Source organism: Pipistrellus hanaki (genome assembly GCF_964339955.1).
Source record: "Pipistrellus hanaki genome assembly, chromosome: 1".
NCBI classification, from domain to species: Eukaryota; Metazoa; Chordata; class Mammalia; order Chiroptera; family Vespertilionidae; genus Pipistrellus; species Pipistrellus hanaki.
The window spans coordinates 145,410,467-145,436,932 of record NC_140503.1 but is presented as its reverse complement, the minus strand read 5'-3'; the positions used below and the strand labels follow the sequence as shown (position 1 = coordinate 145,436,932).

General features: G+C 38.3%; 1 protein-coding gene across 1 annotated transcript in view; it reads right to left on the bottom strand.

The window, feature by feature from the left end:
- Positions 1-17,873, bottom strand: part of TACR3 (tachykinin receptor 3) — a 42,611-nt gene extending 24,738 nt beyond the window's left edge. Inside the window, exons 1-3 of the mRNA XM_084901900.1 lie at positions 16,987-17,873; positions 2,216-2,404; positions 212-362 (exon numbers count right to left, since the gene is read on the bottom strand). Of these exons, the coding sequence (XP_084758026.1) occupies positions 212-362; positions 2,216-2,404; positions 16,987-17,486 (840 nt within the window). The 5' untranslated portion in view covers positions 17,487-17,873. The remainder of the gene's footprint in view (positions 1-211; positions 363-2,215; positions 2,405-16,986) is intronic.
- Positions 17,874-26,466: the final 8,593 nt, after the last annotated feature.

The following is a 26,466-nucleotide window of genomic DNA, read 5'->3' as shown; positions in this document are numbered from 1 at the left end:
CACAAACTGAAATTGCACATGATCACTGGCTTATAGAAGATAAAAATGAGAAGCAAAAGAAGAAATGGATTAAAAGAAAGCATAAGACAAATAAAAGTAGAAGCAAAGCATCCAATGATATTATACAGTATTAAAATGCCATCGGCGGGCATTCTCCATCTCTGATGTGCCATAACTTGCACAGATGCTGGTAAGTGATATGTAACAGTACCTTTCTTTTAGCCTTTAGCTGCTCATGATACTTGTCACAGGTGTCTCCTGGGATCTCTCCTCCCCAGAGAGTGACTCCAACAATGGTGTATGTGATGCCCATGACGAGCAATGGGAAACAGTACACCAGTATAATGACAGTAATATGGTACCTGAAATTTAAAAACAACAACATCAAAATTCACATGCTGAAGAGCATATCGGGATGAAACAGTGCGACTATGAATTCATTCCATTTTAAATCATAATTTAAAATGCTAAAGAATATTTCCACATTTTCTCTAAGTCTTCATTTCACACTCATTAACATACCATGAAATTGTCACTTACAGTTGTCCAAATGCTACCAGTTGATTTCTATCCATCCATCTATACTTTATACATGAAAAACATAGTGTTAATTTAAACCACGCCTCCCCCCCACCTCGACCCCCTTGCCTAGAGGTTCGGGATAAATGCCTTTCCTCTGCTTGGTAATTATTGGGCTGACCTAATTAAATGTATCATCAGAAGAAAAGAGATGGGGCAGAATATGATAATATTTTCTCCTATGTAAAACTAGTATCTATATCCCATGACATCATTAATATTTGAAATAAATTATTTTTCATCCAAATGTTACAAAATACTGTAAGCCATACTGAATTCACAAGCTATTTGACAGTGATTTTAAAAATCAGATAAAGATATTTACATGTATTTTTCCAAAGTCATGGAACATTTGATTGCATTGTTAATTGGTAAGTAATATATAGACATGTTCAGTTGCAACAAAGTTGTGATGCTATACATTATCAAACAAAATTCTAGGATTTCATAGCTTTCAATCAAAATCATAAGGAGCCAATTAGGGAGGAATAGTCAATAATATATATCAGCCCATTTAGAGTTTGTATAAACTTTGTTTGGCTTCCTCTTTCTTAAGAGGTTTTAAAGTAATTATGGAGTTTGGTATGCTAATATTCTCAATACTTGTGAATTTGTGGGTTTTTTTTTATTCCATTCACCCTTTACTGCTTCCCTCACCCTCCCTTCCTTCTGATCACCACCATTCTATTGTCGATGTCTATGAGGTTTTGTTTATTTCTTTGTCTTGTTTGTTCATTTGTTGCTTTCAGTTTTATATCCCACATATGGGTTAAATCATATTGTTTTTGACTTTTTCCCTTATGACTTATTTCACTTAGCATGATATTCTCAAGACCCATCCATGTTGTCACAAATAGCAGTATTATGTCTTTTTTAAGATGGCTCCAAAATATGAAATGTCAACTTCCTATTGTATAACATTTCTATTTTCTTTTCAAGCTAGTATATAAATTTCTTTAACGTTAAAACAAAGAAACACAACCAAGAGCCTACCAGGACTCCGCTTCCCTTCAGCCATGTTTCTTAAAAGAGCAATCAACACATTTGGCCTCTAGTTTCTCGCTTCTCTCTCATTTCTCTGTCAATAACAACCCTGCCCTCTTTTGGTATTACTTTAATCTCCAATGAGCTTATCATCTGCTCTAGGAAATTCTCCAGAGCTGTCCCATACAGAGTCATTACATTTAAATATATATATATTTTATTGATTTTTTTTTTTTTTTTTTTTTAACAGAGAGGAAGGGAGAGGGACAGAAAGCTAGAAACATTGATGAGAGAAAACATCGATCAGCTGCCTCCTGCACACCCCACACTGGGGATGTGCCTGCAATCCAAAGTACATGCCCTTTACCAGAATCGAACCTGGGACCCTTCAGTCCGCAGGCCGATGCTCTATCCACTAAGCCAAACCGGTTTTGGCTCATTACATTTTTTCAATTACAAATATTTGTAATTTACACCAACTTAGTGACCATATCATAATGTTTTATAATATTTGTATGTGTCTGTCTTCCCAAGTAATATGTGAGACATTGAGGGAAATGCCCATGTCTTATTTATTTCATTGTTGCTCCCAGCCTAGAGTTCCTTCATTGTTCAATAAATTGAATTGAAAATTACAACAGAATTAACTTACGTGAAATGTTGTTTGGGACCTTCTGGCCATTGCACGTAGCAAAGAGTACGGCCCGGCATGACTTTGGTTTTGGAGTAAAGACACTGAGGAAAGGCCAGTAGAAATGCTAGAATCCAAATGCTGCCAATGACAATCTTTGTTGCTGTGGCAGACAGTCTGGGTTTCAAGGGATCAATAATGGCCATATACCTATAAGAAAAAACAAACAAACATTTTGTCAGCCTCTTGTTAGTGAAGTTTAAAAAGTAGTTTCAAAGGAGTTTCAGTGGCCAGGGTTCTTTCTCTTCTAGTAAACAAGTTGATAAGGATTTTGCTTGGGTAGAGGCAGCATAAAGTAATATTTACAACATAGTCTTTGGAATCAGACAAATGTAAGTTCAAATTTTATTTTATCATTTTTAAACCTTTTTTGAAGCTCAACTTCATTATTCTAAAAATAGAAATAAGAACATCCACCTCTTAGGGCTGAAGACAAGATCAATAAAAATAATGTAAGTTAAAGGCCTTGATTATTTGGTGCTGTGCCTCGCACATTATCAGAATTCATAAATGTCTGCTGAGTGGAATTAGAAATGTGAGTAACAAGTGTTTCAAAAATGAATTCAGTACCTCAAGACCTCCATTTTTTCTTTTGTATGTTTAAGTTTTTAAAAGATAAATCTAGAGACAATATGGTAATAGCTATATGATTGATGAAGATATAGAACCCCTATAAAGGATATCATCAACATTTCAATCTAAAGCAAGGAGAGACAAGCTCAGGATTCAGATAAAGATGAATAAATCAAGTGTGATTGAGGCTTGAATTCATATTGCATCATGAAAATTTTCATAGTATCTATCAACATAAATATATATAATTTTTATAAAAATACCTTTGAAGTTTTAAAAATCACACTTACATATTTTTTAGAGTGTAGTTTTTTAGAAATTGTCAAATCTCTGAATATGGTAACCAGAGTCAAGTTTTATGCACCTAGTAAAATAGTGACAATATCCCTGGAAGGATCAAATTCTGGTTTTAAATTAAGTAATATGGCTAATTGCCAAATTTTGGCTAATAGAGAAGAAAATAATGTACAACAAATTAATTGCATTTTTGCATTTCTAGTTATAAGTCACATTATTTAAATGGTTTTATTTTTACTGTTGTCCATTTTGTGAGGCTCAAACATACACTGATTTATGCAAATTTTAAAGGGCAACACTTTTTGTCAAAGAGTTAGTATTACTTAAGCAAAAACACTTTAACTTTAAGAATAAATACCTCAAAATAAAGATAATTAATTTGTGGTTTATTAGGCTTTTGATTTGCAGTAGATATATTGGAACTTATCTATTTACTATTCATATTAACTTTTGTTAAAATTTACTTAAAGGAAATATTCTTAATTTATTATATATGACAGTCAATAGGCAAAGTGAATGTTGAATATATAAACAATTATCAAAACAGTATCTTGGTTTAAGAAGATAAAGTGAATCATAAAAAGAATGTAAAATGAAAACTTTAAAATTTACTTCTCATGCTTATGTTGATGAAGATAATAGCAACATTTATTGATTGCCAATCATTACCAGGCTATTTATTACAATTACATATGTTATACATATTTAATATCTAGAATAATCCAATCAATAAAATATTATTGGATTGTTGTTTTTTTTAGCAGAAAAGAAAACTGAGGCTTAAAGAAATTAAGAAAATTTCTCAAAATGACTCAGATCATAAGAGCTGGAATTCTAAACCAGTTCTGCCAATCTTCAAAGTCCATATAGATACAGATTATGGCTTTGAATATAGCCATTTATGTAAGAAATTGTGAAAGAAAATAATATATATAAGGAAGATACCTTCCAAAGAATCAGAAGTTGCATTTTGCTTTATGAATCCATAAGTATTCATGTGCAACATAAAAAAATCAAACATATAAAGATAATAATTGTAGTTGGGCATTTCTGTTTCCACTGTTGCAACTCACCATAGTATGTCTCATTGTATTAAATTGTTGTTTTCTGGGTGTTTTCAGAATCAACCACAGCATTTATCAATAAAATTTGTTTTACTCAACTGAATGTTTCTCAAACTCTATTATAATCTGCTCTGAAATTTCTGAACACAATTTGGATGTTTAAACAGTTGATTTTTTGAGACTAAAAAGAAAAATCGAGTGACATGAGTAGGATTAGAGTCCTGTATAGCTATTGTAGTATGGATAATTCAAAATAAACTGCAAACTTCTTATAGATTTTTTTAGGCAATTAGTCTAATGATAGAGAAAATTTTCCCTGGCAGGTAGACTATTATATGGAAACAATTTATGTCCTCACTAACACCTTAATAAAAGTAGAAAATTTGAAGCTTCAAGATGATAGTTTTGTCATTTCTGATCTGATCTATTGTTTGTTCATTCAGCCAAACATTTATTGAATGCCTGCTGTGATATTTCAAACACTGCAGTGATTCAACCGTGAGGAAAGATGGCAGAGCTCACAGTCTACTGAAGTAGATAGATATTAACCCAACAATTTCACCAATAAGTGTAAAATTATAGATATGGTAAGTGTTACCAAGGCCAGGTATATATGATCACTTGAATTCATTTACTGAGAAAATACATTTAGATTGTGAACCAATCTCCCCTAGGAAAGGTCACTCTGGATTGAAAGTTGGACAGGTGGCTATGCAGGGTGGCAGAAGGGTGAAAGTTGTAAAGAAGACTTCTTGGAGAACAAGCACTATGTGAAAAACTCCTGTGCTAATGGTTGGCTTTTAAGTTTTGAATGGTGTTCCCTTAAAAAAAGATACATTGAAATCCCTACTCCCAGTATCAGAGAATGCAACCTTATTGGGAAATACAATCTTTATATAGGGAATGAAGTTAAAAGCAGGTCATGAGGATGAATCTTAAACCAGTGACTGGTACAAAGGAGAAATGTGGAAACAGAAATCCATGGAGAAGGCCCTGTGAAGATGGAAGACTGCATTACAAACCAAGGAATTCCAAAGACTGCCAGCAAATCCCCAGAGGCTGGGGAGAGGACGGGAAGGATTTTCCTAAAGCTTGCAGAGGGACCATGGCCCTAGACAAACCTTCATTTCAGTGCTCCACCTTCCAGAGCTGTGAGACAATAGATTTCTGTTGTCCTAAGTCACTCAGTTTATGGCACATGGTTATAGCCGCCCTAGGAATCAGGGCTGAGAGAAGCATGATGAGTCAGGGTGAGAGAAGCATTATGCACTTGAGTAATTAAATGGTAATTGAAACACAGAAAGTGAAGGGGGAAAATGGTTTGAGAAAAACTTGTAATGCAGGTTACAGATATTTTTATTTTTATTTTTTTTTGTCTCATGGAAAGTAATTGATGTAATTCAATTAGGGAAGGAGAATAATCAGGTTTTAGTCTGGGGAATGGACTGAAGGATGAGATGAGTTACCTGGCTGTTGTTTTGCTTTGGGTGAGAGATGATTGATGCTTGAAATAGAGTGTTGCTACATGGTAATGGTCTGAGGAAAGTAAAAAAAAAAAAATATTGAAATATTGCAGAAAGAGAGAGCCAGCTGGCCAAAGTGCCTGGTGGAATTGCCAGGCACTGCTGAAGACCAATTTGAAACTGGTGATTTGGAATCCATTGTGGCATTATTTCCTATTCTGTGACTCTCTCCAGTAACAGCAGCACTCATGAAGAAGATGGCTGCTTACCCTCATCCAGATAAACATTCCCTGGACCTTGAGAAGAAATGATCGAATCTCAGAGGTAAACTCACTCAAATATCAGTACTTTTTTCTTCCTTTAAATAAATATATATCTTTGATGTAGTCACATTAGCTTTTCCTAGGCTTTTTTCTGAACTTCTCACTACTGTTCTTCCCTCATCAAACAGTCCCAAATATGTTAGTCTCCTGAGTATGATTATTTCATGAATAATAACTAAGATAAGGTTTTTACTGTACCAATCAGGACATCACTAAAAAGTTTTAAAGTCACTTTTTATAGAGACTGAAATTATCAGATGCACCCATTGGAAGCTTGTTTTTTTTTTTTTTTTTTTTTTTTTTTTTGTTAATCCTTATTGTGGATATTTTTTTTCATTGATTTTTAGAGACAGTAGGAAGGAGGGATGGGGGTAGGGGAGAAAAGCATTGATGTGAGGGACACACATGGATTGGTTGGCTCCTGTATGTACCCTGACCAGGACTAGGGATTGAACCTGCAGCCAGATATGTGCCCTTGCCAGTAATAAAATCTGTGACCCTTTGGGGCAATCAGGCAGACAGGCAGAGGGGTTAGGGGTGATCAGGTAGGCAGGCAAGTGGTTAGGAAAGATCAAGTAGGCAGATGGCCCCACACAGGGCTGGCCCCACCCCCAAGCAAACAGTTAGGGGCAATCAGGCAGGCAGGCAGAAGGGTTAGGGATGATCAGGTAGGTAGGCAAAAACTTAGGAGCAATCAAGTAGGCAGATGGCCCCTCACAGGGCTGGCTCCGCCCCCCCCCCGCCCCCCCCCAGCAAAGAAAGAGGGAGGCACAGGCTGTCATCTGCAGAGGGAGGCCACTGGTGGCAGGGGAGGTGGGGCAGCACTGCAAAGATGGCAAGCAGTGGCAGCAGTGGGGTGGGGCCAGCTGCCTGCAGCCTGGGAAAGGAAAGCTCCAATAGACCCTGATCTCAGGTCAGACCTAGAGACCCTACCCGCGGAGTCCAGGATTGTAAGAGGGTGCAGGCCAGGCTGAGGGACCCCTCCACACACCAACCAATGCATGAATTTTCATGCACCAGTCTTTTACATACAAAGCCCTTTTCATGCAATAGAAAATAAAGGTAAATCAATTTTACCTCATTTTATAAGGGGAACAGTTTTTAGATGAAGAAAGAACTCAAGATGTTTCCCAAAGTGGATTTAGAGAGAATAACAGCTAAAGAAAGACTCAGGTAAGATCAATGGACATGTCATATAATAATAAATGGGTAAAGGAAGTGAAAATTTTAAAGAGAAGAATCTCAGGACACTTGCTAGTTTTAGTCAAATATATGAAGTGCTATAATATAGAACAAATATTAGAGCAGTTTGATATCACTATAGAGGGTAGAGCTCAGTTTATGGAGATGAGAGTCACATATACTTTCCAAGGCTCCAAGGATATATGGATTGTCTTCAGTGGTATTAAGATTGTTGTTGTCATTTGTTTGTTTGTTTGTTTGTTTTGTTTTGGCTACTCAGCAATAGAATGAGTGACAATTTTCTGGATGAATTAAAAGACTATAAACTTCCAAATGAACTGTTGAAATAGATGAAAGTAGACTCCATCACAACTTCGAAATTCTAAATTTAATCAGAGAAAGGTCGTCTGAAAGCTAATTATAATCAGAATTACGGCAGGAAGCAGATTGATGAAGACAAGCTAGTGTGCTGAGAATTATATGTTTGAAGTAATTGTAACCGTGCAATTGCAGAGTACTACAAATGTGACGCATATAGCAAATAGTATTATATGAGGCCACATTTCCTTCCATCAACTTCATGAATTGGCTTCACTTTTTTATATGCCTTCTAGACATGTGACTAAATAAAGCTACATATTATATTTGGCACTGCAAGCCAAATTCTGGCAGACATTTTTTCTTAACCAATAGCAGCACCGAGTTCTAGAAAATGAGTGGAAACAATTTTATATCTACTCTCCTTCAGAATGCATTACTTCAGAAGAAACATGACTATTACTACTGTATATGAGAATATGTGTGTTTCATAAATAAGTTCTTTTACTCTTGGAAAACTAATACTACTGTGAGCATGCTCATTGTAAATATTATTCATATGTACCTGTGAATTATTCTGAATCTCTCCCCTTTTCTCATTTCCTTTGAACAGTCATAAATATTATAAGCACAATTTCTGACATTACCCGTTATGTTCTTTACTTCCCTTCCAACAATCAATGCCTGGACTACTGAAATACCATCATAGTGGGTCTCTTTGATGCTACTCTTTTCCAGTTTTCTTTACATAGTCTTCAAAGTTCTCATTTTAAATTACGATTTCTCCAGTTTCAACAGGAATAACTGCAATTCTGCACACCCTTTACTATAGTGATACTAAATAGCTTATCCTTTCCTCAAACTGACTGAAATGCATCAGTCAGAGTTCCAGGGAAAACAAGGTACACTAACATGAGAAAACTGAAGAGAGTTAAATAAGTAAGTCATTTACAAAATTTAATAAAGAAGCCATTGGAAAGCCCCATTTTTTCAAATGATGAAAGGAAACCAAGTTGAAATGAGTGTTCCAAGGATTAGCAATAGCAAAGAGTGGGTGTCCTCTGCCCCCGGCCTGCGGGATGAAAGAATCCTATAATCAGAAGTGAGGAGGTGAAGCCTTGGGAGAGAAGCTCTTGACAAGAGATATGGATACCATTGAGCACATTTGCAGCAATTCTGAAAGGAGGGTGTGGTTCATATATCCCAAAGTTATTCTCTCTTCTTCCCACAGCTTCCAGGTGTCTCCCATTAGGCAAAGCTAAGAAGAGGCCAGACAGCAAGGGACCCCATCCATGCAGTTAGTCCATAGAAATAGCCAGGTGGGGAGGGGTGAAGAAAAAAGAGTGCAATAGGTAGAGAGTAGATCTGAACTGAAAGAAGGAAAGCACCCAGCTCAAACATCCTTTAACAATTTCATGCTTTTCACATGCTAGTTTCCTTACTGAAATGATTTTCCCCTGGCTCATACCTTATTGTAAAGTTCCACAACTGAGCTCCACTCAGATCACAAGATGTTCACTGTGGATGCCTTCCCTTCTCTACATCAAGTTAATTTTTACCTCTTCAGAGCCCCAGCACATTATGCACTTACTTTGATTTTAGCTCATTGGAGATACTGATTTTATTCTTCTCTATGTTCTTTGGCACTTAAAAAAATATCTGTAGTAGGCAAATGATTGTTGAATAATGATCATAAATGGTTATTGAATGTTTGTTTACAAATGAGAACTTCAGTACATATATAAACTTTAAAATTGCTAAATGGAAATAATAAACAAAACTTAGAGTATGATTAGAAAGTTAAAATGATATTAAATAACACAATGTATAAAAAAGAGACAATGTCAAGCACAGTAGATGATCTAAATTATCCTAAACTATGTTAAATAACATGAAGTTAACACTTGTGTCAAAAACAACAACAAACAAACAAACAATAAGAAGAAACCAGCTATAGTGATAAGCTTGAGACAAAAGCAAACAAAAAATAACTTATTTTAAGTGGTTCTTTGGTATTTGTGATTGGCATGGAAAGAGAAATAAGTTGATGCCAAAATTCTGATGTAAGAATTTAAAAAGCTTCTTTTGATATTGTCTCTAGCTCTTCAACAGAAACATAGTCCATTGGGGCACTAGAGTATAGGTTATTTCTCTTCTAATTCTCTCCTTTTAAAACAATTTCCTGTATGAAAGCAAGGACTAATGAAATCTATGCAACTTTAATTAGGACAACTTGTTCTGAATGATTCAGTGATTAAATAAAAATATTTAATGTTACAATTGGAGACTGTAAGTTCTTTGGGTAAACTCGGAATTAATTGCTTTCAATTTTGTCTAATGTGGATCTACATTAGGTAAAACTTTCCTGAAGTAAATAGTGGCAGGTAGCCACTGTATTATCCTTAAACTCACAGATGATGGTGTACATCAAGCAGATGAAGTTTAAATATTTGAGTATTTAAGTTGTGATGGAGTAAATACTTATTTAACTGTTAATGGAAGAATTTAGGTAATAGATAATCTCTACACTTAGAAAATAAAGATGGAAAATAGAGGCTATTTTCATATCTAATTAAAAAATTTAAATTATATTTTCATGATATCTTAATAAGTTAATTGAGTAAAAATTATTCAGTGATAGAACATGATAGGAAAACAATTTGTATTGAGTGTCAAATGTATGCAGTCATTATCCTAGATGCTATGAATTTAGTAGTAAACAAAATAGGTAATAGTAAATAGAAGAAAAATAAAGCGGAATAAGTAGATAGGCAATAATATGAGGCTACTGTTTTAAAAATATATTTTATTGATTTTACACAGAGAGGAATTGAGAGGGACAGAAAGTTAGAAACGTCGATGAGAGAGAAACATCGACCAGCTGCCTCTTGCACACCCCCCACTGGGGATGTGCCCACAACCAAGGTACATGCCCTTGACCGGAATCGAACCCGGGACCTTTCAGTCCGCAGGCCGACACTCTATCCACTGAGCCAAACCGGTCCCAATGAGGCTACTGTTTTAGACAGTAATCAGTTCACACATGAGCTACTGAGAAATGAAAAGATAATTATTCATTACTTTGTATGAATAGCATCTCTGTCCTCTTATAACAAACCTACACATGTAAGATACTACAAAATAAATTGATGAACACAATAGACCTAGAGATATAGAATCATGGAACAGACTGATGAATCTCAGAGGGAAGACAGAGTTGAGGGGAATGGAGGGTGGGGAGGTGCATGGGAAAAGATCAACCAAAGAACTTGTATGCATATATGCATAACCCATTATCACAGACAATAGGATTATGGAACCTGGAGTGGAGGGTGAGGCTGGGCTAGAGGGATCAATGGAGGAAAAAAGGGGACATAAGTAATACTTTTAACAATAAAGATGGAAAAACAAAAGTATTTCTTTTTTGTTCTCATGGATCTTACATAGGCAGACAGACCACAAAAAAACAGCCAATAAACATTATCTATGAACTAGTTATTTAATATCCTAGAAAGTGATACGTGTGATAAAGAAAAAAATAAAGCAATTTAAAATAGAGTAATGAGAGTCTAAAAATAGTTCAGAGAATGAGTAACATGGTCATCTGAAGGATGAGTGTTTCACACAGATGTAAGATCTTGAGATGGAAACATGCCTACTATGTTGATGAAATAGAGGGGACCAGTGATAGTGGAGCAGAGTGGTGGAGTGGTAAGCAGGCAATAAGGTCAGAAAATAGCATGTGTCCAGTTACTATAAATTCTTACAGACCATTGTAGGGACATTCGCTCTGTGCAATCATCAGCACCATCCATCTTCAGAACTTTAATTATAGCTTTATTTGGTTTCATGTAAAAATGTACATTTTGTTGTAGATAGTCATAAAAGGAAAAAATATAAAAGAAAATAAAATTACCCAAAGTCTCATGATTCAGAGCAAATCAAATTCACATCAACCTATTACACATACAGAATTATATCAGACTAATAAATCCCAGAAATTCCTCATGAGTTAGAGATCCTGCTGAGTCTAGAATGGCATTCAGACTCCAACTGTGTCTAATGAAGTGGTGAGGCTGCACACCCCAGTCATTTGTTTTACAGCATTTATTTAATGTACCAGTGATCAAGCTTCAATACAAGAGGTATGGACAGTTCGCAGTTCTGGAAGGATGGCTCAGAGCTAAGACCCAGCAAGTGAGAGTTGCAAGTAGAAGATGAAAGAACACTGGTCATTAAGAAATGGTTACTGGAGCAAAGGTAAGGGACAAGACCCTTTTTCAAAATTCTATTTGTAACACAAATAGACATCACCAATATTTCAGGCATAGGGCAAAGTTTGTAACTTAGGAATTTTGCAGATTTGCAGCTATCTGGAGAAGGACATGGCTTTTTTTTTTTTTTTTTTTTTTTTAATTGATTTGAGAGAAGAAGGGTGAGGGAGAGATAGAAACACCAGTATGAGACATAATAATTGATTGGCTTTCTCCTACATGTCCCACACCGGGAATCAAGCCTGCAACCTGGGTATGTACCCTGACCAGGAATTGAACTGTGACCTCCTGGTTCATAGGTTGACACTCAACCACTGAGCAACTCTGGCTGGGCAGGAAACTGTCATTCTCTGTACCAAATGTTGGCATTCCTCTCCTCTCCTCCCCTTCTCACCTCTTCCCTCCTCTACTCTCTTCTTCTTTCCTCTTCTCCTCTGTTCTCTTCTTCTCTCTGGCCAGGATGTGGTGGGGAGAATGGAAGTGCTAAGGATGACTACTGATAAACTCTTATCAGACCTCCCTAGGGCTCTTTGAAATACTAGTAATTGCAAAAATAGCAAGACATGGTTTATAAGTAAAGATTATGGAATAAAAAATATTCGTTATTAACGGTACTACATTTATACCGTGTCTGGAGTCTTGGGAAAATTGATGTTATATTCAAACATGATATTTTTCTATCTTTGAGTAAGAAGTACAAATTGTAGAAAGCACCAGTGATTCATAAATTTCCTAAAAGTAACCTTTCTTAAAATATAATTTTAGTTACTATTTTGCAAAGAATACAAAGTTAAAGTTCATCGTCTGGGCTAAAAAATAAGTCATCTTACTGTAACACTAAGAAAGCATATTAACTCCATGGGCAATGGCTTTCTCTAAAGTAGAAAGAAATGAGGGGATTGGCTCAGCGCCCTAAAGACTGATAAAGTAGTTTAAAAATTAACCAAAGTTTTTATATCCATAATATGTATAGCATTGTAACAATATATTGAACTAATTTCATTTATTTATAATATCTACTTTGTGGTATAAGTTGTTATGTGGTATCATCCAGAAGAAAACCAATTAGATAAGAGAATAAATTGGAGCTCTCTATTCAAAACTGGAAAACAAACCCATAAATTTGTATGAGATTACTTGGAGTGAGATTTAGGCTTCACAATTTTTTATAACTTTATTTTTTAATTGCCCATAATAAATTTTTTAAAAAAGTAGAGGTTCCATTTATATGTTGCATAACAGTTAGCTTTATGAAAAATAATCTTCCTAAAGAAATTAAGAAAACAAAGAGTAGTATATAATGTAGATTTTTATCTATTTGGCTAAAAATATAACTTAAACCCTAGCCGGTTTGGTTCAACCATTGGCTTGTGGACTGAAGGGTCCCAGATTCGATTCTGGTCAAGGACACATGTCTGAGTTGCGGGCTCGATCCCCAGTAGGGATGTGTAGGAAGCAGCCGATCAATGATTTGCTCTCATCATTGATGTTTCAGTCTCTCCCTCCCCCTTCCTCTCTAAACTCAATAAAAAATATATTTAAAAATAAATAAATAAATAAAATATAACTTTAGTTAGATTAAATATATTTTTTAAAATAATTATTCTTATCAGGTATGTTCCTATGTTTAAATAATGTAAATTATTTTTTCTATCTTTGTTAATGTTTTTGAACTGTAAAATAAGATGTACTACATTACTTAAGATTTTAGGTAAGAAATAGTGAATGTTGCCGAAACCGGTTTGGCTCAGTGGTAGAGCGTCGGTCTGCGGACTGAAAGGTCCCAGGTTCGATTCCGGTCAAGGGCATGTACCTTGGTTGTGGGCACATCCCCGGTGGGGGTTGTGCAAGAGGCAGCTGGTCGATGTTTCTCTCTCTTCAACGTTTCTAGCTCTCTATCCCTCTCCCTTCCTCTCTGTAAAAAAAATCAATAAAATATATATTAAAAAAAAAAAAAGAAATAGTGAATGTCTTTTTCAAAATTCTGTAATTAAATATTCCAATCAATACTGGACCATGTGACCAGAAATTGTCCTTTACTCTATGTTAAGTTAGAGTTTCTAATTTAAACTTAAAATGTACTTAGAAAATATAAGAAACTATTTTTTATTTTCTAATATCCCCATATATTGAATGGTATATTCACACACACACACACACACACACACACACACAGTGGAATGATTTCACAGTGAAGAATCACTTTTCCCACCACAGTCCCCAAATTTGCCATTTTGAAATGTAACAATTAAATATAATATCTAAAAGATGCTAAGCTTTCCCAGGATCATGCAATAGAACCAAGATACAAATCACTGCAAGCAGTCTACTCCCAGGCCAATGCTCTCCTATTTTCTACACTATTATGGCTCCTAAGAAGTTGTTATTACTGCAGGGTTTAATTAGACAAAGTTCTCCCTTCAATTAAATTAAAATTTAGGACTTGTTTATGATATATATATATATATATATATATATATATATATATATATGTGTGTGTGTGTGTGTGTGTGTGTGTGTGTGTGTATATATATTACATGTATGTATAACTCATCTTTAATACATGTTACGTATATCTTAATTGAGAATGTAGATGTTAGGAAAGTATTAATAGAACAGATAATATAATAAACATATTGTCATTTTTATTCACTTATAACATGTGCTATTCAGTACCAATTTCACGCACACTAAGTTTTCATCAAATTTCATGATGCACTATTAAAATTTCAAGAATATAGTGAGAAACAAACAGGACCAGAGTCATAGAAGCATTGAACAGACTGTCCAAACTATGAGGGAAGGCGGGGGCGGAGTGGGGGGTATGAGAGGGCAAGAGATCAATCAAAGGACTTGTATGCATGCATATGAGCATAACCAATGGACACAGACAGTAGGGGGCGAGGGCATGTGCTGGGGGTGGGGGCGGCTGGGGAGAGGTTAATGGGGGGCGGGGGAAGGAGACTCATGTAATACTTTCAACAATAAAGAATTAAAAAATAAAGTACATTGATTTACAAATAATAAATAAGAATATACGGAGAATTTCTTAACATGATATGCTAATGCCCCTCCTCCTGATCACATTAAAAAATCATGTGCTTGCAAGAAATATAAAGTACAAAAAACAAACAAAGACAAAATAAAAAAGAAAGGTGTTCAAACCAAAGCAAGATTCATTTCTATCTTGAAGCAATTTTTCCTGTTCCCCAATTTGGGACTGATGTTGCTGCTTCTTTTTATTTCTGTCCCTCCAGAAGTGAAGGGTTGAGACACATGCAGAAAATCAGAGATAAAGGGGAAGGGATGATTGACAGTTTCAGAGGTAATAAAAAAAAAAGTGATTTTTGTGCCTATTTCTCCTATTTATTGGCAAGTAACCACTGTTCCTCCAGTTTAACAGTCTTGTTAATGTCAGGAAAGAGCTCCTGTCCACGGTGAGAATATTGAGACTTACAGTTCAAGTGAAATCATCCCCTGTATACTCCGTGCAGCTGTCAATCACAAAACTGAGACTGAAATCAACTGGTGTGGTACATTTTTTTTTTTTTTTAGCATAATGTTGAATTAAAGTGTAACTAGCTTCAATAACAGGTGGGAATTTGCCATTGTTCTAACACAAGCATGCATATTTCATGTGTCCAATATAAGAAAGCAAATGCACACAGAAACATTTAAACCTTAAATATGAGAACGAGTGGTGGAGGCCCATCCAGCTTTTTAAAATTGTTTGAGCATCTCAGAATCTCCTCTGTAGATGAGGGAACAATCTAAAAGTTACCTTGAACAGCGATAAATTAGTATTCCTTTAAAAAAAAATGATCGAATTTATTGGGGTGACATGGTTGAATAAAATTATACAGGTTTCAGGTGACAGTTCTATAATACATCATCTGTATATTGCATTGTGTTCACGACCTCAAGTCAAGTCTCCTTCCAGCACCATGTCTATGCCCTTCACACTATCTCCCTTAACCCCTCATAATCACCACACTGCTGTCTGTGCCTGAGTTTTGTTTTGTTTTTTCCTTTGCTCAATCCCTTCACCTTTTTTACCCAACCCAATTCCCCTCCCCTCTGACAGCTGTCAGTCTGTTCTCTAACCATTTATTCCTTGAACTCTTTGTTACTCATCATCTGAAAGATTTGGATGTGATGTTTGAGGCACAGGATTTACCCAGCTCATAGTCTCACAGACTACTGGAAGTAACATGTTACCCGAGACATTGGCTAGTGTCAATCTTTGGGAAGGAGTGTCTTGCCTCTGATCCATGGATGCTCCATGACTGGGAAGCCAAATCGGTGTTGGCCGGGGCATAAAGATAGGGAATGGATGGGTGGGGGTATGGACCAGCAAACCAGAGAGCAGAAAGAAGAGTCGTGGTTGACACTTTGTCCATTTCTCTAACAGAGCGGTGGGAGGCCCAAAAGTTCACTTCACAGGGATATAAGTTCTGCTGCAGGAGTTTGAAGCCATTTGATAAAGGCGCTAGTACTGTTTCTAGCTGATTTTGTCCTACTTGGAATGGCAGGTTTCCTCATCTCCCTCATCGGCCTCCTTCGGTCCCTCTGGATGCCTTTCCTGGGACCAGGCGGCTGGGTGGATGGGGGAGGCCATAGAGACAGAAACCGGTTCCCCCCTGGGGGACTGACCACAGTGAGTCCCTGACCTCCCTTCTCCAAGAACTCCTTCCCAGACTCTTCCTTTTATCACACCCATTGTGTCACCATTTTCTTTTGTAACCTTATCCCCCAGACCCACTCTCCTCTCCCCTTCCTTCCTTCCTTCCTTCCTTCCTTCCTTCCTTCCTTCCTTCCTTCCCTCCTTCCTCCTTTTCTTCCCTCCTTCCCTCCTTCCTTCCCTTCTTCCCTCCTTCCCTCCTTCCCTCCCTCCCCCTTTTTTCCTTCCTTCCTTCCTTCCTTTCTTCCTTCCTTCCTTCCTTCCTTCCTTCCTTCCTTCCTGTCTTCCTTCCTTCCTTCCTTCCTTCCTTCCTTCCTTCCTTCTCTTTTTCCTTCCTTCTTTCCTTCTTTCCTTCTTTCCTTCTTTCCTTCCTTCCCTCCCTCCCTCCCCCCTCCCTCCCTCCCTCTTTCTTTCCTTCCTTCCTTCCTTCCTTCCTTCCTTCCTTCCTTCCTTCCTTCCTTCCTTCCTTCCTTCCTTCCTTCCTTTTTTCCATCCATCCATCCATCCATCCATCCATCCATCCATCCATCCATGCATCCATCCATCCATCCCCTCACCTGTCCACCGCAATGGCCGTCATGGAGTAGATGCTGGCGAACACGGCCGTGATGGGGAAGAAATTCTGGAAGCGGCAGTAGTTGGCGCCGAAGTACCACTCGCTGTGGAGCGCGTAGATGAAGTTGACCAAGGTGTTGAAGGCGGCCATGGAGGCGTCGGCGAAGGCCAGGTTCACGAGGAAGTAGTTGGTGACGGTCCTCATGCGCTTGTGGGCCAGGATGATCCAGATGACCACGAGGTTCCCGAAGACGGCCACGGCCACCACCACGCTGTAGGCGAGGGACCAGAGCACGATGCGCCAGGCGGGCTGCACGAACTGGTTGGTGAGGTTGGCCCGGGGCTGCGGGGGCTCCGGGGAGGCGGCGGCGGGCAGCCCCGGCGCGGAGGGCGCGGCGGAGAGGTTGCCGGCCTGGGCCAGCAGCGCGCTCAGGTCCGGGGCGCCGGCGCCCGCTCCTCCTGCGCCCGCCGTCCAGTTCCAGGCTGCGGGGAGCGAAGCCATCGCCGCGGGTCTGGAGCCCCGGACCTGCCCGCTCACCCGCGGCCAGCCCGCGCCGAGCCTACTGAACTTCTCTGCGTCCTGGTCCCTGCAAGAGCCGCAGGGAGGGCGCGGCTCTCCTTGCTGGCGGAGGGATGCCGAGAGCCTGCAAGGGACGGGGAGCACGGGCCCCCCTACCTCCCAGGAGTTGGAGACTTTGGCAGGGCTAAGATCTCAGGGAGATAGATGGCTAGGCTTTCACCAGCCGGGATCCCGGGATGCGCCCCGGCGGGAGCTCCGTCCGCGCACCGGCTAGAGCGCGGAGGTGCGGGCGCCCGACGCGCTATATAGCCTCCCGGTCCCGCTCGTGGGTGACGTCGCGGGGGCCGCGAAGCTAACCAACCCCTTGGATGCGCTGCTTTCCTCCTCCCGCCCCTCAGAGTTCATTCACTCGCTGCCCGTCGCCCAGCAGCTGGAGCTTGGCAGGACGACATGCTCCCTCCGGGAGGGGCTGTGCTGTCTCCGATGTAATTACAATCTCTCCAAGATTGTTTCTCCAGTCTTTTTAACTTCAAGATATTTTTGCTTGAGGTGTCTGCTCTCAGACATTTACTGTTCCTTTTCTAAACCAATTAAACCGTTCACTGCTAAATCAAAAGCACACCCCTGGGGAATTTTTTCTGAGTGTATGTGTGTGTGTGAGGGGGAGGGGGGGAAGGTGAAGAGGGGACTAGTGCTGAGGACTGCGGCTGTGGGCACAGCTAGCCATGCCCTGTGTGTTGTGTTATTGGCTTTTGGAATTTCACTCAACTCTCTGCACATGCGTTTATGTGATCACTTCTCAGATCCTTTTTCCTCCAGCTCCCACTTTCAAATCCAGTCCCCCTCTTCCTCTAATCTCTATCGCCGCAACAGACTAAGATTTCCCTTGGAGAAGTCTGCCCTGGGTGGAATGCCATGACGTACAGAGGGTAAACCAGAAATCCCCGAGCTGTATTTTCTTGGGGGGAAAAAACTGACAAGAATTGGATTTCTTTATTTCTCTGGTATAAACACATCTTGTAAGCAATCTAAATGCATACACTTGGTTGTACAATTTTGCACATTTGGCCCTTGGGTTTTCAAGGCCTGACTACGAGGACACAAGTGACGAAGAGGAACAGCAATATCCTTAGTTTCCTGGGCAGGTAGGCAGGCCTGACTCCTGAGCTTTGGCTGGAACAGGTGAGCCGGAGAAACAGACTGGGATGAGATAGATTTTATAGACCATGGATCAGCATGTTCCAGAGGCTATGTTCTCCTGCATTCCATTCTTGGGGCAGGTGTGCAGGGATTTCATGTTAAACATAATTTAGCAATCTCTTGAAAACATCTGAAATCTTTCAACCTCAGTCTTCTCTTTTGAAAATTAAAAATTAAAAAAAGATATATATATTTTACAGGGTAATTATGAGGATGAGTGGTTTCAACAGATTCTTTCAACAACACTAGGCAAGATGGAGGCCTCTTGTTATTGTACATTTCATCTAAATGTTTTCAGTAAAATGAATCTTAGGAAGTTTGCTTTACTTCAAGAGGAAGTACCTTCTAATTTGTGACTATTTTGTATTGTTTAATTTCCCAGTTCAGAATATGTTCTTTAAAAATCCTGCAGTAATTATTGCACAAACCTAGATAGGGTTACTGGTAATGACTAGTGTTTTCCATTTCATATTTTTTTTTATGATGAAAACCGTAGTGTATAGAAATAAGTTTGAGGCAGCCTGATAATTACATTGACAAAACCCTGCTTCAAGGTAAATGCATGCTGAAGGTGATAATTATCAAGTTATTATTTCCCAGAGAGGCCTGTGAAAATATATGATAAATGATAAGCTAACAGAGATTTCATGTTTCCTGCTTACTAATTCTAAATTAAACAATTTTTAAAGGCAAATTACTTCTTTCTGCCAATTTATCATCTAGAAGTTACTTGAGTTACAAATGAAAGCCTCTTTCTTCCCTAATCAAATCATGAATTTTTAAAAGTTTCTTTGTATGGTAAACACCATTTATTAAAATTATAAAATAGATTGCCCAGCTGGCATGGCTCAGTGGTTGAGTGTCAACCTATTGAACCAGGAGGTCATGGGTCGATTCCTGGTCAGGGTACATACCCAGGATGTGGGCTCAGTCCCCACTGTGGGGCATGCAGGAGGCAGTGAATTGTTCAATGATTCTCTCATATCATTGATTTTTTTTCTCTCTTTCCCCCTCTCCCATCCCCCCTGAAATCAATTTAAAAATACATTAAAAAATATTATAAAAAGGATCATTGGTAATAATGTATATTTTGATAAAATGTTTTAAGTTGTAAAATTACTTGGTTGTATTGAAACTCATTCAGTTTACACTGTTGCTTTACTTATCCATGCAGGTAGGGGTGTCGAACTCAATCAGAGAAGGGGCCAAAATCTAAAATCCAGCCTAAATCGCGGGCTGAATGGTTTACTGAACAGTCATAAACTGACAATGTCATAAACTGACAGTGGAGTGCAGTGATGACAGCGCGGTGCGGGCCACATTGCAAGGCCTGGCGGGCTGGATTTGGCCCGCGGGCCTTGTGTTTGACACATGTGATGCAGAGTATCATACGTCTGTGATTCTGTTTTCCTTGGACTTACATGTGAGTGGAGATGATATGACAAAAAGTAAATGATAGTAGTTACAATGCAAGGGGCCTAAAGAGATCTTTCCTTTCAGAAGGTCATGCTTTTCCTTCTATGTCTGCCTTACATAGTGAGACTCTCTCTGTGTCGCAGGTTGGTTGTGAGGGCTAGCCATTGTTCATTGTTTCAGTCATTCTTCAGGTATGCATTGAGTATACTTCTTTCCAGAAGCTGTGCCAAGTACTAAGAATGTGGCAACGAAACAGTCAGATATGAATCCTGTTGTCCTAGAGCCCACAGTCTATTAGCATTTTTGACATTCTAGCAAGTATTATGAATAGTAAATAGGGAAGAAAAGAGAAAAATGGAGTGTGTGACTGAGTGGAAGGAAGCTAAAGCAAAAAGAACTTAGTGTCTTACCCCCTGTGTGTCCCCCTCCCTACGTGAGAGTCTGCACTTGTTTCCAGTAAATTTCTACCTTTTCATATATCACCTTTTGTCCATGGCTTTATTCTTCGAATCCATCAGGACAAGAACCCAGGAAAGAAATCACCCTTGCATTCTGCTCTGGAAAAAAAACACCAGACTCATTAGTACTTCCTTCCCTGTCCCAGTGATGAACTGATACAACACAGACCATAATAGGTACTTGAAGTATGGTCGCAACCATACTTAGGTAAAAACTGCTATTTAAATTTTAACCCTGCTATTCTGGCTTCAGCTCTTGCTTAAACCATAGGGTAGTTGCCTCAGCTTTTGAACAAAGTCTTATTTCTGCTAACTTACTACAATAGCTGTACTGAAGGGAGTCATCTGTCAAATAGTGGAGGAAAGAAATAGTATTCAATGTCCTTGGAACTAGAGTCTATGATCTCAGAATGCATGCTATCCTTGGCATTAGTTATAGCCAACTTTATCTCCCCATTTTTTATAGTGTTTTACCATCCTTTGTGTGTGATGGCTCCCATTGTAGTTAGTAGCCACCAAAGAGTCTGAACATAGCTTGCTTATAGTGGAGAGGTATTTTCTCATTAGTTTTCAGAAGCACACCACAGAAAAGCAATATAATAAGAGCTATACCATAAAAAGCAAGAAGAAACTTGTGGTAATGCCATGTGGACTTCCTCTATTTCTGTAAAGACTCAGGATTTTCTATGTGAATTTTTGTGGCTACATTCCATGATAAAATGTAAGCATAGCACTACAGATTATTCTTATATTTAATTGGCTAGGTTCTGATTTTGGATACCTTATGTAAGTTACATTTCTATTGGGGGATTTGGGATAAGATGGATATTCTCCCTTTGTGTCTACGGTTGTCTACGGTTGATGAAGTAAGAGTGAAACCTAACTCATAATTTGACTGTAATTACTTTCTTAATTGCTCCATTTGTTTTCTCACTGTGATTTTCAATCACCATAGGGATGCCATAGAGAAATGCTTTGAGGTCTCAGAGGACAAAATAGGAGAAACTAAATTGAGGTTTTATTTTCTCTCTTCAATAAAATCATATTTAATATTTAGAGGTCTTATTTAAAGAAAAATCATCCTTAACAAGTTTAAAAACAACTGCTTAAGAGGGCTTGGTAGTCTCAAATGAGAGAAGTCATGATGACCAATTCCAGTAAGGGACTGCCCTGATTGTGTTGAGTAAATAATAAAACCCACAGGTCAGAAGTACACCTTAATTGGCCTGAATACACCACAAAGCTAAATTATAAAGTTGAAGTTGCACGAGCTCAAATTGTATTATATTATTCATCCTAGAAAATTATTACAAGATTATGCTAATTAACTCCTTCTTCTAGAAGAATAACCATTGTTATTTAGAAGTGCTTCTTGGAATCATTATAGGATCGAGCCATTGTTTTTTTCCACTAAAAATTGCCATTTCCTTTTAAAACATGTAGGTAAAAAACACACACAAATTACAGAGAATGCCACATCCACTGAAAAGTAGTCCGTATATAAGACAGAACTCTCAGAGTTAGAGAGGCAGAGAACTTCAGCAAACATAATTTCATTAATTTCCAAGCTGTTGACCATCTTGAATTGAAGAGTTTCTTAGTTTAAAGCAAAATTAAGTAGATATAAATGGGTAGAACAAGCAAACAAATAAAAATAGTACTTGCTTAACTTTGAGCAAGAAGTTAAGCAAATATTAGGACTCAAGTCTGCATTGTTCAACATAGTAACCACTACTCACATGTGGCTGGTGAGTCCTTGAAATGTGCAGTAAGTGTAAAATACACACCAGGCTTCAAACACTTACTATGTGAAAGTAAATAAAAATGTCTCCTTGATAATTTTATATTGATTTACATATAGAAACAATAAGAACATGTTGGTAATGGATTACTATCTGTTTGTGGGACTAGAAAAAGGGTAAGAATCCACTCATAGTTAATTTTTATACACCCATAAGAAACTGTATAACTCAAACACTAGAATATGGTTCAATCATTTTCAACAAATATTATGCTATTTTAAATCCTCTCCATATAAGACATCTTTCAGACATTGAACTGAATGAACTCTACCTGATTGTTAGAGCCAAAATTTTCAGGTCTAGAATGGACTAAATGATATGAGCAATCGACTCCAAGATTTTGGCCAAAATGACAAGATCCTTTCTGTTTACAAGGATACAAAATATTAATGATTAACCCCACAGCAATATACAGCACTGTTGTGTCTCTAGTTATTAATGATATTAAATTTAACAGTATTATTAAAAATAATTATGCATACCGTGTAACCCTGAAAATAAGACATCCTCCGAAAATAAGACCTCGCACATGGAAAGATAAGACATCCCCTGAAAATAAAACCTAGTGCAACTTTGGGAGAAAAAATGAATATAAGACACTGTCTTATTTTCGAGGAAACAGGGTATTACACCGTCTCTTTCCTTCAAGGAAGTAAAAATTAAACACTATCAACAAATATACAATGAATTCATTTTAATTATATATATTTTTTTGAGCATCTGCACTGTGTGGCACTGTTAGAAAATCTATATGTATGAAAGCCCAAATGACCATTTGCCTGTTTGACCATTCGACTGATAACTATGACATGCATTGTCCATGTAGGGGCAGATGCTCCAACTGCTAGGTTACCTTGCTGCTGGGGTCTGGCTGATCGGAACTGGGCCAGATGGGCCAGAAATGACCTGGAGCCCTCCCATGGTCCCTCCCCAGCCTGGATCATCTCCAGTGGGGTCTCTCGGCCTGGCATGAGCCCTCTCACAATCCAGAAGCTATCGGGGGATGTCAGAGAGCCAGAGGTCAGGCCGAGGGACCTGGTGCACAAATACTGGGCCTTTAGTATAATATTAAAAGGCCAAACATATTATATGCCAAAAGAGATCTCAGTAGGTGTCAGGGAAGTGAAAACTCACGTGCATTTTGGTTTATTACACTTTATGGCATTCATGAAGTAGTTACTGAATGTTAAATACTATTCCAAGGCTTTACATTTATTAACAAACTAGAGGCCTGATGTACGAAATTTGTGCACAGGGGTGTCCCTCAAGGGGTCTCCAATCTGGGACCCCTTGAGGGATATCTGATCCTAGTGGGATCGGACCTAAACAGGTTGTCAGATATTCCTCTCACAATCCAGGACTGCTGGCTCCCAACTGTTCCCTCCCAACTTCTCTCCCCTGTAGACCAAGCACCCCCCAATTGCTCTTCCCTGCAGGCCTGTCCCCCAAACTGCCCTCCTCTGCAGGCTGGGTCCTCCCCAACCATCCTCCACTGTAGTCCTGGTCTCCCTTCAACCGCCCTCCCCTCAACTGCCATCCTCTGAAGGCCTGGGTCCTCCCCAACTGTCCTCCACTACAGGCCTGGTCACCCCCAGCTGCCCTCCCCTACTGACCTGGTCTCCCCCAACTTCCCTCCTCTGTTGGCCTGGTCACCCCTAACTGCCTTCCCTGCTTGCCTGATCACCTACAACTGCCCTGCCTGCAGGCCTTGTCCCCCCCAACTGCCCTCCTCTGCTGGCCTGGTCATCCCTAACTTCCCACTACTGCCCTCCCCTGTAGGCCATTTTATGGTGGCCATCTTGGGGCAACCATCTTTGACCACATGGGGGTTGCCATCTTGCATATTGGTGTGACAGTCAATTTGCATATTACTCTTTTATTATATAGGATTATTGACATAACAAACTTATGAGTTAGGTATGTCTATTATTATTTTAAAATGAGAAAATTCAGGATAAAAGGATTTAGGTGACAGTGACATAACTCAATGCTATTTAATTGGATGAAGAAGAATCCAAACTCAGCAGGCTGGCTTCAGCAACCATATATTGATATTTAACTTTGGATATTGAGAGAAATAAATTTTGTAAGTTCTTTATTGTTTAAAGTATTACATATAGTATTAAATATGTCTCCTTCCTCACCACCACCATTGATCTCTCCCCAGCCACCCCCATCTCCAGCACATTCCCTCACACCCCTAATGTTTGTGTCCATTGATTATGTTTATATGAATGCATACAAGTTTGGTTGATCTCTTATCCACATCCCACCCAGTCCCCTGTCTTCCCTCTGAAGTTTGGTGGTCTGTTCAATGCTTCTCTGTGTCTAGATCTATTTATGTTGTTCATTATATTCCATAAATGAGTGAGATCATGTGACATTTTTCTTTCATTGCCTGGCTCATTTCACTTAGCATAATGCTCTCCAGCTCCATCCATGTTGTTGCAAATGGTAAGAAGTCCTTTTTTACTGCAGTGTAGTATTCCATTGTGTAGATGTACCACAGTTTTTTTAATCCACTCATGTGCTAATGGGCACTTAGATTGTTTCCAAACATTAGCTATTATAAATTGCGCTGCTATGAATATAGGGGTGCATATATCCTTTCTGATTATTGTTTCTGATTTCATGGGATATACTCTTAGAAGTGGGATTACTGGGTCAAATGGGAGTTCCATTTTTAATTTTTTGAAGAAACTCCATACTGTTTTCCACCATCGCTGCACCAGTCTGCATTTTCACCAGCAGTGCACGAGGGTTCCTTTTTCTCTACATCCTTACCAGCACTTGTCATTTTTCCTTTTGTTGATTATAGCCATTTGGACAGGTGTGAGATGGTACCTCATTGTTGTTTTGATTTGCATCTCTCAGATGACTTTGAACATATTTTCATATGTCTCTTAGCTTTCTGTATGTCCACTTTCAAAAAGAGTCTATTTAAGTCTCTTGGTGTATAAGTCTTTTGCCCATTTTTTATATTGGATGTTTATCTTCCTATTGTTAAGATGTATGAGTTCCTTATAAATTTTGGATATTAAACTCTTATAGGATATAACATTGGCAAATATATACTCCCATGCAGTGGGCTTTCTTGTTGTTTTGTTGATGGTTTCTTTTGCTGTGCAGAAGCTTTTTATTTTGATGTAGTCCCATTTGTTTATTTTCTCCTTAGTTTCCATTGCCCTGGGAGCTGTATCAGTAAAAATACTGCTACAACATATGTCTGATATTTTGCTGCCTATGGATTCTTCTAAGATTTTTATGGCTTCCTCTCTTACATTAAGTCCTTTATCCATTTTAAGTTTGTTTTTGTGTTGGTGTAATTTGGTGATCTAGTTTCATTTTTTTTTTTTCATGTATCTGACCAAATTTCCCAACACCATCTATTGAAGAGACTATCTTAACTCCATTGTATGTTCATGTCTCCTTTATCAAATATTAATTGAGCATAATGTCTTGGGTTGATTTCTGGGTTCTCTGTTCTGTTCCATTGGTTTATATGTCTGTTCTTGTGCCAGTACCAGGCAGTTTTGAGAACAGTGGCTTTGTAATACAGCTTAATATCTGGTATTGTGATCCCTCCAACTTTGTTCTTCTTTTTCAAGATTGCTGCAGCTATTCATGGTCCTTTTTTATTCCATATAAACTTTTGGAGAGCTTGTTCTAGGTCTGTGAAATATGCTGTTGGTATTTTAATGGTGATTGCATTAAATCTATATATTGCTTTTGGTAGTATGGACAGTTTAATGATATTGATTCTACCAATCCATGAACATGGTATATTCTTTCATTTGTTTATGTCTTCCTCTATTTCTTTTTTAAATGTCCTGGTCTTTTATCTCCTTAAGTTTATTTCTAGTTATCTTAATTTTTTTTTGTGCAATAGTAAATGGGTCTGTTTTTGTTGTTTCTCTTTCTATGAGTTCATTATTGGTGTATAAAAAAGCCATAAATTTCTTGGTGTTAATTTTGTATTCTGCTACATTGCCTTATTCATTTATTAAACCTAGTAGTTTTTTTATGGAGTTTTTAGGGTTTTCTATGTAAATATCATGTCATCTGTGAATAAGAACACTTTACTTC